This window comes from Panthera leo, chromosome A1 (genome assembly GCF_018350215.1).
Source record: "Panthera leo isolate Ple1 chromosome A1, P.leo_Ple1_pat1.1, whole genome shotgun sequence".
NCBI lineage: Eukaryota > Metazoa > Chordata > Mammalia > Carnivora > Felidae > Panthera > Panthera leo.
Window position 1 is genome coordinate 108792619 of NC_056679.1, and position 18539 is coordinate 108811157.

Below are 18539 nucleotides of genomic sequence, written 5' to 3' on the forward strand. Positions count from 1 at the left end.
GTGAGTCTCTTGTAGGCAGCATGTAGTTGCGCTATTTTTTATTCCCCCACTTTGTGTCTTTTAAATGAAGAATTTTAATCATTTAAAGTAATTTTTGATAGGTAAGAACTTACTGATAGTAAGCACTATCATTTTTTAATTACTTTCTGATTGTTCTACAGTTCCTTTGTTCCCTTCTTCCTCTCTTGCTGTCTTTTTTATGAACGAAAGATCTTTTTAAAAATTTTTTAAATGTTTTATTTATTTTTGAGAGAGAGACAGACTGCAGGTAGGGGAGGGGCAGACAGAGAGAGGGAGACACAGATTCTGAAGCAGGCTCCAGGCTCTGAGCTGTCAGCACAAAGCCCGACGCGGGTTTCGAACTCATGAACTGTGAGATCATGACCTGAGCTGAAGTCGGATGCTCAACGGACTGGGCCACTCAGGTGCCCCTCTTTATGAATGGATGATTTTTATAGTGGTATGCCTTGATTCTTTTCTCTTTATCATTTGTGAGTCTCTTAAAGATTTTGGCTTTGGGATTACCATAGGGCTTTCAAAATACTTGTAATAGTCTATTTTAAGATGATAACAAATCAACTTCAACTGCACAAAAATATTCTACTCCCCACCTCCACATATGTTTTATGTTTTTGGTGTCCCAATTTACTTCTTTTTATATGTTATATTTCCTTCTTTTCTATAACTCTTCAATCTATTCTAATCTGGCTTGTCTGTCACCAGTCCACTAAAATTATTCATGCTAGAGTCATTGGTTTCCTTCTTGATTGTGAATGCAACTGACTTTTAAAAAACTAACAAATTTTTTAGAGAAGTTTGAGGTTCACAGAAGAATTGAGCAAAATGCATAGAGTTCCCATATACCCCTTGACCATACTCATGCACAATCTCCCTTATTTAACGTACTGCAACACAGTGTTACATTTATTAGGATAGATAAACTTATACTGGCATATTATTTTCCTTCTCCTTGAAGAACTTCCCTTAATATTTCTTAAAAGGAAGGCCTACTGGCAACAAATTATAAATTTTTGTTTGTCTGAGAAAATCTTTAATTGTCCTTCATTTTTGAAGGAGAATTTCACAAGGTATAGAATTCTAGCTTGGTTGTTTTTTTTCTCTCAGCAAATATTTCACTTCAGTCTTTTATTTCTTAATAATTTCTAAGGAGAGGTCTGTAATGCTTACCTTTGCTCTTCTATAAGTAAGGTGTTTTTCTCCCTCTGGCTTCTTTAAAAATTTTTTTCTTTCTCTTTGATTTTCTGATGTTTGAATATAATAAATCTAGATGTAGTTTTGGGAGCATTTATCCTGTGTGGTATTCTGTGAACTTCCTGAATCTATGATTTGGTATCTGACAATAATTTTGGGAAATTCTGACTCATTATTGCTGCAAATGTTGCTTTTGTTCCTTTTTCTGTTTCTTTTCTTTCTGGAATTCCAATTATGTGTATGTCACAACTTTTGCAGTTGTTTCACAGTTATTGAATAGTCTGGTTTTTGTTTTGTTTTTTTGTTTTTTTTCTCTTTTTTCTCTTTGCTTTTCAGTTTTGGAAGTTTCTTCGGTCATATCCTCAAACTTAGGTATTCTTTCCTAAGTTGTGTCCAGTCTACTAATGAGTCCATCAAAGGCATTCTTTATTCTTGCTATAGTATTTTTAATCTCTAGCATTTCTTTTTTGATCTTTCTTAGAACATCTATCTTTGTGTTTATATTATTCATCTGTTCTTGCATGTTGTCTACTTTTTCCTATAATGTCCTTAGCATATTAATCATAGTTATTTAAAAATTCTGGTCTGATAATTCTAATACTACTGCCACATCTGACTCTGATTCTGATGTTTATTCAGTCTCTCAAACTTTTTTTTGCCTTTTAATATGCCTTGTAATTTTTTGCTAAAAGGTAGACAAGATGTACTTGTTAACAGGAACTGTGGCAAATAGGCCTATAGTAATGTAGTGGTAAGATGTGGGGGGAGGGGAAGCAGTCATAGGCCTGGGATGACATCTTTTTTGTTTATTGTTTAGCCTGTGCTTCTGGTGGTAAAATTCACCAGTGTTTCTTGGTTCTCACACCTCCTTAGGTGGGACAGCACAGCTAGAGAGAGGTGTAGTTGTGTATTTCCTGTTCTTTTTTTAAGTTTATTTATTCATTTTGAGAGAGAGAGAGAGCAAGGGTGCACACGTGTTGGGGAGGAGCAGAGAGAGAGGGAGAGAGAGAATCCCAAGCAGGATCCGCACTGTCAGTGCAGAGTCCCATGCGGGGCTTGAACTCACAAACTGTGAGATCATGACCTGAGCTGAAATCAAAAGTAGGACCCTTAACCAGATGAACTACCCAGGCTCCCCTGTAGTTGGGTATTTCCATTCCCCCATGTGGAAGTTAGAGGAAGCTAGAATTGGAGTATTTTTCTTTCCTCATTTGAAAAAGCAGAGCTGGCTGGAGTTGGGTACTTCCCTTCCCCCAGGTAGGATAGCCTCTGCTAAAATACCAGCAAATTAAGCTCTGGTAAAATATTTTCTTCTGATGGAAGGCTTTGTTAAGAACAAAATACTCCAGGGGCACCTGGGTGGCTCAGTTGGTTAAGCAAACAACTCTTGATTTTGGTTCAGGACATGATCTCAAGGTTTGTGGGATCAGGTTCCATGTTGGGCTCCATGCTGAGCATGGAGCCTGCTTGAGATTCATTCTCTCTCTCTCTCTCTCTCTCTCTCTCTCCCCCTCTCCCCTGCTTTATATTTCTCTCAAAATAAATAAAAAAATTTTAAAAAACATTAAAAAAGAACAAAAAAGAACAGAATATTCTAGTGTATTTCCAAATGGTTCTTTTTCCCTTCTCACTACTAAAAGCATGAGGGGATTTTTCTTTGATATTTACTGTGAGGACCTGGTAGAGGTCCCTCCTAGAAGTAAAGCTCATAAAAGTATTGAGGCCCCCTGATGACTGTGTTCCTCTTGAGTTTTTAACTCTCAGTGTTGTCCTCAGTGAGCCTCCAGCAACTCACCAATCACACTAGCACTGGTTCCCATTCCAGCACTGGTTCTCAGGGAGGTTTCCGTTCACACATTTCTGTTCCAGTAAGTCATGATTGTCTATATCCACTGACCTGTCTTTCCAAGTTTTACTGCAGCACTTTAGCCTATGACCTTATTTTTCTGACATGCCTAAAAAGAGTTGTTGATTTTTCACTTTGTTCAGCTTTTTACTTGTTAGGACAGAGAGGTGACTTCTAAGTTCCTTACGTGCTAGACCAGAAATTTGAAGTCCTCCAATTTTATAAAGTTCTTTATAACACTGGGATTCCAAGCAACATTCAGCATTGTTAACCACTCCCTCTTTTAGGAGTAAATGCTCTCCTCTCTTGTCTTCTATGATACCATATTCTGTTTATTTCCCTCCTTTTCTCTGTCCATTCTTACTTTTGTACCTGACCATAAAGCTTTCCAAGGAATGATCCTGGACTCTTGTCTCTTCCTCACTTGATAGATACTCATTCTTTCTAACATGCTTTCATCTATTTCTATGAATTTAAAACACTGTACACTTCTTTTCTGTCCTAACCTGCAGAGTTGTAGCCAATGGTCCTTCCAACATTTTCATTTTCAGGTGCCCTCAAACTTCCTGCCTTTCCTATCACAGTAAATAGCACCTTTATCCACCAAAGCTGGTTAATACAGAAACTTAGATGTCTTTTTTGACACCTCTCATTCTTTTACCCTCTATATCCGATTCTTGAACTCTATAGGCATAATTATCTTGAATCCATGCTTATTTTTCCATCTCTCCTACAAAAAACCCTAGTCAAAGGCACCACAATCTTTTTTTTTTTTTTTAATGTTTACTTTTGAGAGATTGCGTGCAGGGGAGGGACAGAGGGAGAGGGAGACAGAGGATCCGAAGTGGGCTCTGCACTGACAGCAGACAGCCTGATGTAGGGCTTGAATTCACAAATCACGAGATCATGACCTGAGCCCAAATTGGACGCTTAACTGACTGAGCCACCTACGCGCCCCAAAGCCACCACAATCTTGCACCTAAAATATCTGCAACTTCATCCTATGGAGTCTTCCTACTGACAGTCTTGCCCTTTTGCAATTTTCTCCCCAATGTATACAATGACAGTAAAGTGTAGTGTAAAGAATACAGGATTAGATCCAGAAAGACCTGCCACAAACTCTTCAAACATACTAATTAATATCTAGATCTCATTTTTCTCAGCTATAAAATGGGTGGAAACAAAACAAAACAAAACAAAAACTTAGGTGATAGGAATGCTATAAGGAAAAGATACAATTTATAAAAAAAGTGCTTAGAATAATGCTTAGCATTGAATACTCACTCAAATAGTAGCTCTATTACATACAAAACAAAATTTAATTTCCTCCCCAAAGATCTCTAGACTCTAGGACTAAAGTACTAATTCACAAATATTCCTCAGCAGAAAACACTGCTGTGGACATACAGCAAATGTCTTATTTTCACCTTAAATGAATGTTTAATAGACATCCACTTATCCAAAAGGAATCTGGAAAATCTGTAAATTTCAATTCTCTTTCACTAAACCTATATAGAGTATATATTCAAGTAACAATAATATTAACTACTAAATTCAAAAAATATTTGAAATTATTGACTTAAATAACTGAAAAATAATTCCTATAAAACTGTTAGTTAAGAATATGCTCTGGGATGAGCACTGGGTATTGTATGGAAACCAATTTGACAATAAATTTCATATATTGAGAAAAAAAAAAGAATATGCTCTATATTAATTAAAGTTATGGTTTATGTAGTTATTCTGCTTTAATACTTGCTTTTTTCTTTGTTTTTTCAGGTGCTGAAGGGTAAGTTTTCTCAGCAAGTAAAACTTCACAAGCTGCATTATCTGTAAAGAAAAAGATACTTCAATATTTTAATTATTTAACCTCTCCTTAACTATAAGTATAGAAAATAGAACTCAAATTTGAAAAACAAAACCCTGATTTCAATGACTGCATCTCTGTAATAGTTTCAGAAGAAAAACTTAATATATGTTGAATAATCTGACTTGCTATAGATAAGAGTCCCAGGTTTCATAGGAGTAAATAAGCTCTATGTAAAATATTTACTTTTCAATTAATAGAGAAAGGTGTGTGTGATTAAAATTCTTCATTAATTATCCTTTCATTTCCATATTCCTGTATTTTCAGGCTCTCTTGAAACTTCTCTACTGCAACTTTTCTATCAACATTTAAAAGATAGTCAGTACTCTTTGATCTTAACAAAAACTTTATCTGTACCCAATACCCCTTCATGCTATATTCCCTCTCTCCTCTTATCCACAGGCATGTCCACATTACTAACATAACTTCCTCTCCTCCTGTTTACTCCCAAACCCACAGCAATCTAATTTCAGGTCCCACAAATATGAGCAGAAACCTTTCCTGCCCTACCTTATTGGACATCAGTACAACAAGCATGAACATTTTCCCTCTGGTCCCTTTCATGGCTCCTACTCAGTCCTGACTCTTCTCTTTTTTTTCACTCTCCAGACTCAATCCAAAAAGCAACAAAAATCTTTTGACTGTCTGCTTTCTGCCAAAGTTACCTAGCATATGTACTTAATATGCAAATTTGGCTTTTCTTTGTTCTTAACACTAATACCTTGCTTTAAGGCAACAAGAGATTTCCCTTCGGATTATTTCAGTAGTTTTTCAATTTTGCCCCTCTGTACTCCACTACCCACGTTACATACCTAAAATACAAGTCTAATATCATCTGCTTAAAACTTCCCCAAGGCTTTCCACTTCATTCCAGTTAAAACTCAAGCTTTTTAACTTAGCATATAAAATCCTGATTTTTGTGATGCCTGCCTATAATACATATACATTCCCAGCCTCGTTGCAGAGGCTAATTAGGTTTCTAGATACAAATAGGATACCCATTTAAATTTGAATTTCAGATGAGCAAGTAATTTTTTAGTATAAGTATATGCCATGTAATAGTACAAGCATATACAATATTTGTGACATAATTATATTAAAAATTATTTATCTGAATTCAAAATTAACTGACCATTCTGCATCTTTACTTGCTAAATCTGGCAACCATTGAGACTAACCACTTCACTCATCTTCATCTCCTCAAGTAGAGGGAAGTAGTAGGTTTCAGAATTCTGTAACAGATAAAATTGGTACCAAGGTTTGGTAATAGATTAAGTCTAAGAAGTAACAAAGAGGAAGGTGTCAAGAATGATCCCGATGTTTCCAGTCTGCTAAGCTACACTTGATAGATGGAAGACACTAGTGGAAGACCAAGTTAGGTCTTGGTTGTGACGATTCTCAGTCCTCAATTCCTGCTTTATTTATTCTCTTGGTAACTTTTGTTACAGCTACTTCTAAATGCTGAAGTGTTTCATTTACATTCTTTTTGCATGTTTGTTTTCTATGCCACTTCCTAGGTGATCTCATCTGATCCTATGGCTTTAAAACATTTATATTCTTGACTCCAGATATTTATTTATAGCTCCAGTCTCTGCCCTAAACTCCAGACTCCTGTATCACAAACTGCTCTCATTACATCTCTACTTGAAGGCTAATAAGTCTCTTAATGTTTTAATATTTTATTGAAGAACTCTACGTACACAATAGTAGGCACAAATCTTAAATATGTATGTATTCACCCATATAATCACCACCCAAATCAAGGTATAAAATATTCCAACACGTCAAAAGTTTCCTATATGTTCCTTCCCATTCAGCACCCCCTTTCCAAAGATTACCACTATTCTTACTTCTACTATCCAAAATAGTCTTGCCTGTTCTTGAACTTCATATATATGGAATTACACAACACATACATGTTTTTGTCTGCATCATTTCATGAAACATTAGGTACAGGAGTAGAGAGATAAAATTCAATGTTGAAACCAAATTCTCTCTCTTTTTTTTAATATGAAATTTATTGTCAAATTGGTTTCCATACAACACCCAGTGCTCATCCCAAAAGGAAACCAAATTCTCTTAATCATCCTCCCAACTTGCTCTGTCCTCCAGTGCTTTCTCAAGAAATGATACCATCATTCATCCACTTGCTTAAACCAATAATTTTAGACTCTTCCTTGACATTTATTTTTCTCTTACCCAACATACAGATTAATCAGAAAATCCTAGTGCTCTGAAATATATTCCGGGGGCACCTGGGTGGCTCAGTTGGTTAAGCATCCAACTTCGGTCAGGTCATGATCTCACAGTCCATGAGTTCGAGCCCTACATTGGGCTCTGTGCTACCAGCTCAGAGCCTGGAGCCTGCGTTGAATTTTGTGTCTACCTCTCTCTCTGCTCCTCCCTATTCATAATGTGTGTGTCTCTCTCTCTCTCAAAAATAATAAAACACTAAAGGTATATATATATATATATATATATATATATATATATATATATATATATATATTCCAAATCAGACCACTGCTACCACGTTAGTCTCATACCATTACCTGACCACTACAATAGTTTAACAGGGTCTCTTTGCCTTCTTAGTCTATCTCCACATAGCAGCCAGAGTGATTATTCTAAAATATGTATCCAAGGGGCGCCTGGGTGGCTCAGTCAGTTAAGTGTCTGACTTCAGCTCAGGTCATGATCTCGCAGTTCTTGAGTTCAAGCTCTATGTTGGGCTCTGTGCTGACAGCTCAGAACCTGGAGCCTGCTTCACATTCTGTGTCTCCCTCTTTCTCTGCCCCTCCCCCACTCATGCTCTGTCTCTCTCTGTCTCTCAAAAATAAATAAAAACATTTAAAAATTATAAAAAAATATGTATCCAATCACATCATCCCACTTCTCAGCACATTTAGAATAGAATTCTTACTCCTTACGATGGCATAGGAGACTCCACATTATACCACTTGACTAGCCCTCAACACAACTGCAGTCATTCATTTTTTTTAAACTCATTTTGCTCTGGTCATACTAACCTCTTTTCTCTTCTTCAAACATGCTGCGCTCATTCCCATCTTAGGACCTTTTCTCTTGTTGTTCCCTTTGCCAGCATACTCTATCACAGATTTTCACATGACCCACATTCAAGCTTTGTACAAATATCATCTCCTCAGAGATGCTTATCCTAGAGACTTTTAAATACAGAGAACAAACTGAGGGTGGAAGGGGGTGGGGGTGGGGAAAATGAGTGATGGGCAGTGAGGAGGGCACTTAACGGGGTAAGCACTAGGTGTTTTATGTAAGTGATGAGTCACAGGAATCTACTCCCAAAGCCAAGAGCACACCATATACACTGTATGTTAGCTAACTTGACAATAAATTATATAAAAAAATTAAAAAATTAAATAAAATTTAAAAATACAATAAAATAGTATCCCTTGGGGCACCTGGGTGGCTCAGGTGGTTGAGGGTCCAACTCTTGATCTTGGCTCAGGTCATGATCTTGTGGTTCATGGGATCAAGCCCCATGTCTGGATGTGCACTGATAGGATGGAGCCTGCTTGGGATTCTCTCTCTCCTTCTCTCTCTGCCTCTCCCCTGCTCACACACTCTCTCTCAAAATAAATAAATAAAATTAAAAAAAAATCATAAAATAGCATCCCTACTCATACCCTGTTTTTGCCCTGCTTTATTTTTATTCTAATATTGATATATATTCATTTGTTTATCTGTTTATTATCTTTCTTCCTCCACTATAGCAGCTCTGTTAGGGCAAGGACTCTGTCATGTTCCCCAGCAACTAAGAAACTTTGTGTCACAATGTAGGTGATTAAAGAATATTTGTTGAATGAATGGAATTAATGAATGGTGTGATAAGTTATCTCTGAAACATCCAAGGGGAAATGTCCAGAAGGCAGCTACATATAAGGGTCTTATTCTCAGAAGAAAGTCTAGATTGAGAGAAAACTTGGAGACCCTGCTATTTATAGAACACCTGTACATATTAGGGGTACATTTTAAAAAGATTAAAATCTAGGAACTGGCCTTGAAGAACCTCCACATTTAATGGCTAATAGTGGCAGATTAGATTGCAGAGGAGACTGTGCAGGAGTTACCTGGGAAGTAGTTACCTGTTTATGTTTGTCTCTATGACTAGACAAGTTTCTAACACTTAGTAAAGAACGTGCCATAGGAACACAGTTGGATTTGTTGAATTAAGGAAGTAAAAAATAATTCTTGAGTAAGATGTCATTTAATTTTAAATTGCAAGTTAATCAACCACATAAAAGTAAGAATACAAAAGCATACATAATTCCAGAATCACTGTTCTGACTCACTATCAGGCTTTATAAATAGTATTTTCCACAGCCAAAGAAAACTTTTTATTGGGCAAGACCTAAGTAAAATCATGATTGCTTTTGGAACCCTTACTACTTTCACTTTGATAACCTCTCTTCTCTTGTTCACAAGCTCCCTTACTCTTAGATTTATACAAAAATTCCTCTTCTAATGCTCACCCTCCAGCGTAGTAGATGCTACTCCTTTGAAAGATGGGTGCTTTTACAAGTTTAGTTTTTATCACTTGATTAATTTCCCTTAAAAGAGCAACTATTTTCATCATTTTTATACCCAGAAATCCTAACATAATACTTGACATTTAGCAAATACTCAGTAGCAGTATTTCTCAAAGTGAAAATGATGCAAAAAACTATTTTTTTCTTTTAGTTCATACAAACTTGCCTATTAAGAGTAAAACCAGCAATTCTTTGTTTACCCACAAATAAATGCTGTAAAACTTGATTCAGGAAATAAAAATGGAAAACTGAGATACAGCATGAATTAATAAGGTTGGAAATGTCTAAGTTTATTCCAATAATAGACTAAATTATAGAGTGCCTATAATGCAAGACACTGTGTTTATCCTTTTATTTTCAATCATCACACATAATTGCAATATAAATGTTTACTGATTATCTTCCTCTCCCATGACTGAAACTTAGGAGGCAAGGATTTAATACTACTCTTTACTGGTATATATAGCAACACCTAATACAGAGTATATACTCAGTAAATGTTTATGAAATGAATTAATAATGGGTATTTTAGTGATAGTTAAAGACACACATATCTTTCTAACTTCACATATCTTCATTTTTAAAAATATAACCAAGCTAAAAAGCACTCAGTTTCCTGGGCTACCAATTTTCTAAAAATATACTGCATTATCACAAAAATAAAGAAATACAGAATTATGAAAATGATTAGTTTCACTGTTTATTACCTGATTCTGAATGGAAAGTACTCTTTGGTCTCTGAGAAATATTTTGGTCGGTTAATGTCATCACTCTATAATAGGAACAAATTAATGATTAGTCTCAATTTTTCAGTAACTGTAGAGAATCCTCAAATAATCTTTACAATAATAACATTAAAATTTTTTTTAATGTTTATTTTTGAGAGAGACAGAGACAGAATGCGTGTGGGTTAGGGGCAGAGAGAGAGGGAGACACAGAATCCGAAGCAGGTTCTAGGCTCTGAGCTGTCAGCACAGAGCCCGACGCAGGGCTCGAACTCACAAGCTGTGAGATCATGACCTGAGCCGAAGTCGGGACGCTCAAATGACTGAGCCACCCAGGCGTCCCTACAATAATAACATTTGTATACTATAAAATATCTGTAGAAAGAACACAACTGGTTAAGAAAATGTTACCATATCTATATGAACAAATAGTTTAATAAAAGGTAATACATTTATATACTTTTCAGTGTGAGACAATACATATGGAGGACAAGGTAGAATGTTTAGAATCAGAAAGACCTGAGTTTAAAGGCCAGTTTTGCTACTGGCCTTGGAAAAGTTACTTAACCTGTCCTGATTCTTGGTTCCCTCATTTATGCAAAACAGAATGGCAATCTTGTTTCCTAGGATTCTTGAGGTAAGAATCTCAAGTAACAGGAAAGATAATACTTCTTAAAAATTAATGTCCTTTTCTATTTTAGAAATGACACCACCCCCAGACTGTGACCACCTCCTTGAATTTAGATACTGTCGCTCTCACACACGCCTTACCCTCAGTCTACATGCCACAAACCAAGGTCTTGATCTTTGCTCAGTAATGTTTCTCCTCAGTCTCTCCCATCTTCTAGTTGCTTAAGCCAAAAGTGCGGAGTCAGCCTTGACTACTTTCATACTCCACCATTCATTCCATCAATGAATAACAGACCACCCTGTTAGTTCTGCTTTCAAAATATATCCAAAATCCTTTGGATTTGGTTCCAAAAGCTAGTTCTTACCTATACTCTTAACACTCTGGTCCAATATCTCTTGCCTAGATTAGGACAATAGTCTCCTAACTATATCTCACTATAACTATAATTGTCTCTTCATAATCTATTCACAACACAGTAGCCAGGGTGATTCTTTTAAAACCTAAGCTGTATCATGTTACCCTTCTAACCCTTTCAAAGGCTTTCCAATCCACTTACATTCAGCTACCATGCCTTATATGATATGGCTTTTTCTCTCATTTCATCTTCTTTTTCCTTCTCCCACACTCCATTCCAGGAGCCCAGGCCTTCTTGGCTCAGAGCCTTGCTTCAGCTATTCCCTCCACCTGGAATCCTCTTTTCTCCTGTGAATTACATGTCTTTCTCTGTTTCCTTCTTTATGTCTCTGCTCAAATTTCATTTATGACTTCTCTCACCACACTACTTAAAATAGTGAACCTTCCTTCCAATACTCTCTAGCCCCCATCTTGCTTTTTATCCATATCATTCATTACCGTATAGAACAGAATGAATTTGTTCATTCACTTATTGTCTATCTCATCCAAGTAGAATGTGGACTTGAGGACAGAGATTTTGTTTTTAATCTATTTCATTAATTACAATGTATCTCTACCTGTAAGAATACTTCTGGCACATAATGATTCCTCAACAAACACTGAATAAATGAATACCTAAATTTGTGGGCTAATAGTCATTCCAGCTATATAACTATTATAACACAGGGTTTTCAAAAGCTCGACAACTTTAAAATAAAATATTAGTTCTTACATTTCTCTATGGCATTTCTGATAGTCTTCTGAAGAGGGACCTAGGAAAGGAAAAAAACAAAACAAAACACCAATCTATTAGAAAGATAATTCAAGCACAGACCAGAGGCCAAAATTACTCTAGCTAAAAGTAAATATTTTCTCTAAAATACATGGTGATAGTGCAGTTTATTTTTATGATTTTATTGTTTTGTATTGTTTTTATCTGCCACTTAAATTATATAGAAGTATTTTCAAAATACCAAAATAAAACAAAATTGTTAGGAAATTTTATGAGATGCAGGAATCCATCTGCCTGTATTTGGATAGTTAGTTACAATTTTTGAAGTCCTTTCCAATCTTTTATCTACTTGATTCTTACAACAGTCCCACAAGGTAAATAAAACAATTTACTATTTCCACAATACATATACAAAATAACTGGTCAAGTGATAAAACTAACAGCTACCTACCTGGAACTTAAACTCAGATATCATGGTTCTTAATCCAGTACAAATATAGATACACATATTAGTAGACTTATTAGTCAAGACAATGCCTACCAGTCAATATTTTGCTGTCTAGGCACTCTATATTACTAGGTACATAAAGAACTGCGGGAGTAGTCTTCTGAAGAATATGACCCTAATAAGCTGCAGAACTCTGCTTACATTTAATTAGAATTTTACAGTTTAGTAAAAGTGAAGTGAATGATGCCTACTAATCATTTAGAAGTATTTCTCTGAAAGGGAGGTTCCCAAAATATAAAGGACTACAGTGAACAGCATCTACTTTCTGCTTTTGCTGATGATAGTCTCTTGCTTTTCCTTGTGATAATCAAGACAGGGCCTGTGACTCAGTACAATGGCAGCCCTGCATCTCTCTGCCCAAAGTGACTGTTCAAGGATAAGCATATGAAATAATTTAAGCCAAGGTATAAGACCAGGACTTTTGTTCAAATCACTGGGAAAGAGAAGCACTTTTGTTCACTGGATTTGAGGCTGTGAGTATATAGGCCTGGACCTAACAAGAGCTACTATATGAAGGGAGGTTAGCTGAGAGTTCAGTTTGCACATTAGTGCCGTGAGCTGAGAGATGGAAAGGAATTGGATCCTACTGATACCATTTGAAAGCCTGAATTAGGGTTCCTGGGTGGTTCAGTTGGTTAATCATCCAACTTTGTCTCAGGTCAAACCACAGTTTGTGGGTTTGAGTCCCACGTCAGGCTCTGTGCTGGCAACTCAGGGCCTGGAGCCTGCTTCAGATTCTGTGTCTCCCTCTCTCTCTGCCCCTCCTCTGCTGGCACTCTGTCTCTCTCTCTCAAAAATAAATAAAAGCATTAAAAATATTTTTTTTTAAAAAAAGAAAGCCTGGATCAAGTTGTAATTGCATATGATATACTGCTAGATTTTTCAGGTATATGTGGTAATAATTTCATTTTTTAACCTAATAAAGTTTGAGGTAGGATTGATTTTTTTTTAATTTTTCTTTCTTTCTTTCCTTCTTTCTTTTTCTTTTTTGTCATCACTTACAGTGGACAAAGAAGTTAACTGAAACATTTGTTAAAGAGACAGGCTGCTTCTTTGGGCACTTTATATCAGCAAAGGAGTTGCCAAAGTAAACATAACACAAGGTTTTCAAACTGTCAGAAATACTGCCATCCAGATAGATACCAACTCTCCCATAAGGGACCCCATAACCAATGCTGAATTCTTTGATATTATTTATCCCTCCTTTTTGTGAGGCTCTGATAGATGAGCTGACAACATCCATTGCTATTCCCCCTCTCTATTTTTATACATTTTCCCCTTTCTACCACTATAGAGGCTAGAAGAATAAAATACTTGGGTTTTTATAAACTTTATCAAAGAAGACTTCCAAGTAGTCAGGAGATACAGGACTCAGTCCTGGCCAATAGACCTAGTCTGCTGGGAAATTAATTGGAAAGCTTTTGTTTTTCTGATAAAAAGAGATGTATGTGGCTAGTACTGCCTTTTCTAATTCTTTTTCCCTGGAACACTGTTGTGATGCCTAAAGGCTTAGCAACCATCCTACAACTATGGGGTAACAAGCCAACACACTTGGTAGTAGAAAGATAGAAAGAGTATAAGATCTTAATGCTATTAGTGAGATGCTACACTAACTCTGGCCTGGGAAGAGAAGTAAATCTAGTATAAACAAGCCTTTTTTGCATGACAAAAACAACATACACAAAAAGACAACTGACAAACTTGGGGAAATATTCACAATATAAGCCACAGACAAAAGACTAATATTCTTTTTTTTCCCAATGTTTATTTATTTTTGAGAGACAGAGCATAAGTGGGGGGAGGGGCAGAGAGAGAGGGAGACACAGAATCCGAAGTAGGCTTCAGGTTCTGAGCTGTCAGCACAAAGCCTGATGCGGGGCTTGAACCCATGAACCGTGAGATCATGACCTGAGCCGAAGTTGGATGCTTAACCAACTGAGCTACCCAGGAGCCCCTAATATTCTTTACAAAATTTTTTTTTAGGTATAGATGAAACACATTATATTAGTTTCATGTGTACTACCTAATGAATTAACTTCTCTAAATATTATATTATGCTCACCACAAGTGTAGCTAACTTGTCACCATAAGATGCTATTATAATACCACAGACTACATTCCCTATGCTGTGACTTTTATTCCTGTGACTTATTCATTCCAAAACTCCAAGTCTCTTATCCCCTCTCCCCTTAACCCATTTTGCCCACACTCCCATTCCCCTTCCCTGTGGGAACCATTAGTTTGTTCTCTGTATTTACAGGTCTGATTCTGTTTTTTGTTTTTTAATTTGTTTTGTTTTTTAGATTCCACACATGTGAAATCATATGGTATTTGTCTTTCTCATTCTCACTTATTTCACTTACCATAATGCCCTCTAGGTGCATTCATGTAGTTGCAAATGGCAAGATCTTAACCTTTTATGGCTGTGTAATAGCGTGCATGCATGTGTGTGTGTGTGTGCGTGTGTGTGTGTGTGTGTACCATATCTTCCTCATCCATTTGTTCATCAGTGTACATTTAGACCACTTCCATACCTTGGCTATTACAAATAATACTACAATAAATTTTCAAATTAGTGTTTTTGTTTTCTTTGGGTAAAGATCCAGTAGTGGGATTACTGAATCATATAGTATTTTGACTTTTAATGTTTTGAGGAACATCCATACTGTTTTCCACAGTGGCTGTGCCAATTCACATTCCTACCAACAGTGCATGAGGGTTCCTTTTTCTCCACATCCTTATCAACACTTCCTTTTTCTTGTCTTTTTATTTTAGCCATTCTGACAGGTGTGAGGTGGTATCTCATTGTGGTTTTGATTTGCAGTTTCCTGGTGATTAATGATGGAAGCATCTTTTCATGGCTGTTGGCCATCTGCATGTCTTCTTTGGAAACATGTCTATTCAGGTACTCTGCCCATTTTTTTAAAGTTTCTTTTTTTAAGTTTTTATTTATTTGAGAGAGACAGTTCAAATAGGGGAGGGGCAGAGGGAGAAGGAGAGACAGAGAATCCCAAGCAGGCTCTGCATCACCAGTGCAGAGCCGGATGCAGGGCTCGAACCCACAAAGCCGTGAGATCGTGACCTGAGCTGAAGCCATACAAAGAGACATATCTAGAAAAAAATGTCATTATGGCTGATGTAAGAAAAAGTACTGCCTATGTTCTCTCATAGGATTTTTATGATTTCAGGCCTCACATTTAGGCCTTTAATCCATTTTGAGTTTGTGTATGGTATAAGAAAGTGGTCCACTTTCATTTTTTTGCATGTAGCTATCCAATTTTCCCAGTACCATTTATTAAAGAGGCAGTCTTTTCCCCATTGTATCTTATTGCGTTGTCACAGATTAATTGACCATATAAGCATGGGTTTATTTCCAGGCTCTCTATTCTGTTCCATTGATCTATGTGTTTATTTTTGTGCCAGAACCATGCTATTTTGACTACAGCTTGTAATATATCTTGACATCTGGAAGTGTGACATCTCCAGCTTTACTATTTCTCAATATTGCTTTGGATATTTGGGCTCTTCTGTGGTTCCAAACAAATTTTAGACTTATTTGTTCTAATTCTGTGAAAAATGCTATTGGTATTTTGATAGGGATTGCACTGAATCTTCAGATTGTTTGGGGTAGTATGGACATCTTAACAATATTAATTCTTCCAATTCATGAGCACGAAATACCTTCTCATTTCTCTTCAATTTCTTTCATCAGTGTTTTACAGTCCTCAGAATACAGGTCTTTCACCCCCCTGGTTAAGTTTATTCCTAGGTATTTTATTATTTTTTGTGCAATTACACATGGAGTTGTTTTCTTAATTTCTCTTTCAGCTACTGTGTTATCAGTGCATACAAATGCTATCAATTTCTGGATATTAATTTTGTATCCTAAAACTTTACTGAGTTTATTTATTACTTCTAATAGTTTTTTGGTAAAGTCTTTAGGGTCTTCTGTGTACAGTATTATGTCATCTGCAAACAATGATAGCTTAATTTCTTCCTTATCAATATGGATGTCTCATTTCTTTTTCTTGTCTGACTGCTGTGGCTAGAATGTCTAGCACTATGCTGTAGTGTTAGAAAAGTAGTAAGACAGGACATCCTTATCTTGTTCCTGATCTTAGAGGAAAAGCTCTCAGGTTTTAACCATACAGTATGATATTAACTGTGCTTTTTTTTTCTTTCATAGATGGCCTTTATTATGTTGAGGTATGTTCTCTCTAAAGTCACATTAGGGAAAGTTTTTTTTTTTTTTTTTAAATCATGAATGGATGTTAAATTTTGTCAAATGCTTTTTCTGCATCTACTGAGATAATCATGATTTTTATCCTTCATTTTGTTGATGTGGAGTATCCTGTTGATTGTGATATTGAACCATCCTGCGTCCCCAGAATAAATCCCACTTGGTAGTGGTGAATGATCCTTTTAATGTATTGTTGAATGTGGTTTGATAATATTTTATTGAGGATTTTTAAATCTATGTTCATCAGGGATTTTGAACTGTAGTTTTCTTTTCTCTCTCTCTCTCTCTCTCTCTGTCTCTCTGTATTGGTGTATTTGTCTGGTTTTGGTATCATGGTAATGCTGGCCTTATGGAATGAGTTTGGAAGCTTTCCTTCCTCTCTCTCCTATTTTTTTGGAATTGTTTGAGAAGAATAAGCATTAACTCTTCTTTAAATGTTTTTTAGAATTCACCTGTGAATCCATCTAGTCCTAGACTTTTATTTTTTGGTAGTCTTTTGTGTACTAATTCAATTTTGTTATTACCAATGGTTTCTTTAAGATTTTCTATTTCTTCCTAATTCAGTCTGTTAGATTGTGTGTTTCTAGAAATTTATCCATTTCTTCTAGGATGTCCAATTTTTTGGCATATAATTTTTCAAACTACTCTTACAATCTTATATTTATGTGGTGCCAGTTGTTACTTGTCCTCTTTCATTCTGGTTTTACTTATTTGGGTCATTTCTCTTTTTGTCTTGAAGAGTCTGCCTAAGGACTTATCAATTTTTTTTTTATTTTTTTTAACGTTTATTTATTTTTGAGACAGAGAGAGACAGAGCATGAACAGGGGAGGGGCAGAGAGAGGGAGACACAGAATCCGAAATGGGCTCCAGGCTCTGAGCCGTCAGCACAGAGCCCGATGCGGGGCTCGAACCCATGGACTGTGAGGTCATGACCTGAGCCGAAGTCGGACGCCTAACCGACTGAGCCACCCAGGCGCCCCTAAGGACTTATCAATTTTATTTGTTTTCAAAGAACCAGCTCCTGCTTTTGTTGAACTGTTCTATTGGTTTTGGTTTTTGTTTTAGTTTCTACGTCATTTATTTCTGCTCTAAACTTTATTATTTCCTTCTTTCTACTCACATTGGGCTTTGTTTGTTCTTTTTTCTATTTCTTTTCGGTTTAAGGTTAGATAATTTTTTTTAATGTTTATTTATTTTGAGAGAGAGAGAGAGGGAGAGCGAGCAAGCACACACGAGTGGGGGAGGGGTAGAAAGAGAATGATAGAGAGAATCCCAAGCAGGCTCTGTGCTGTCAGTGCAGAGGCCCAGGCAGGACTCAACCCCATGAACCAGGAGATTGTGACCTGAGCTGAAATCAAGAGTTGGATGCTCAACTGAGCCACCCAAGTGCCCCGGTTTATAAACAGATATATAATTATAAATAAATAGATAATTTATTTGAGCTTTTTCTTGTTTCTTCAGGTAGGCCTGTATCATTATATATTTCTCTCTTAGAATTGCTTTTTATGTGTCTTAAATGTTTTGGACCATTACATTTTCATTTTCTTGTGTCTCCATGTAATTTTTGATTTCCCCTTTGATTTATATGTTGACCCATTAGTTGTTTATTATTATGTTGTTTAGCCTCCCCATGTTTGTGCTTTTTCCAGTTTTTTTTCTTATGATTCACTTCCAGTTTTATACTGCTGTGGGAAGAAAAGATGCATAGTATAAATTCAATCTTCTTAAATTTATTCAGACTTGCTTTCTGGCCTAACATTCAATCTATTCTAAAGAATTTTCCACATGCCCTTGAAAAGAATGTACATTCTGTTG

General features: G+C 36.2%; 1 protein-coding gene across 5 annotated transcripts in view; it reads right to left on the reverse strand.

The window, feature by feature from the left end:
- MEIKIN (meiotic kinetochore factor) overlaps positions 1 to 18539 on the reverse strand; it is a 79281-nt gene that overhangs the window by 43874 nt on the left and 16868 nt on the right. For all 5 annotated transcript variants that reach the window (XR_006193775.1, XM_042905794.1, XM_042905814.1 and 2 more), the window contains exons 7-9: positions 11976 to 12015; positions 10201 to 10265; positions 4818 to 4888 (exon numbers count right to left, since the gene is read on the reverse strand). Coding sequence is in view for 4 of the 5 variants with exons in the window: in XM_042905794.1 (XP_042761728.1) it covers positions 4818 to 4888; positions 10201 to 10265; positions 11976 to 12015 (176 nt within the window). In the remaining variant the exon portion in view is untranslated. The remainder of the gene's footprint in view (positions 1 to 4817; positions 4889 to 10200; positions 10266 to 11975; positions 12016 to 18539) is intronic.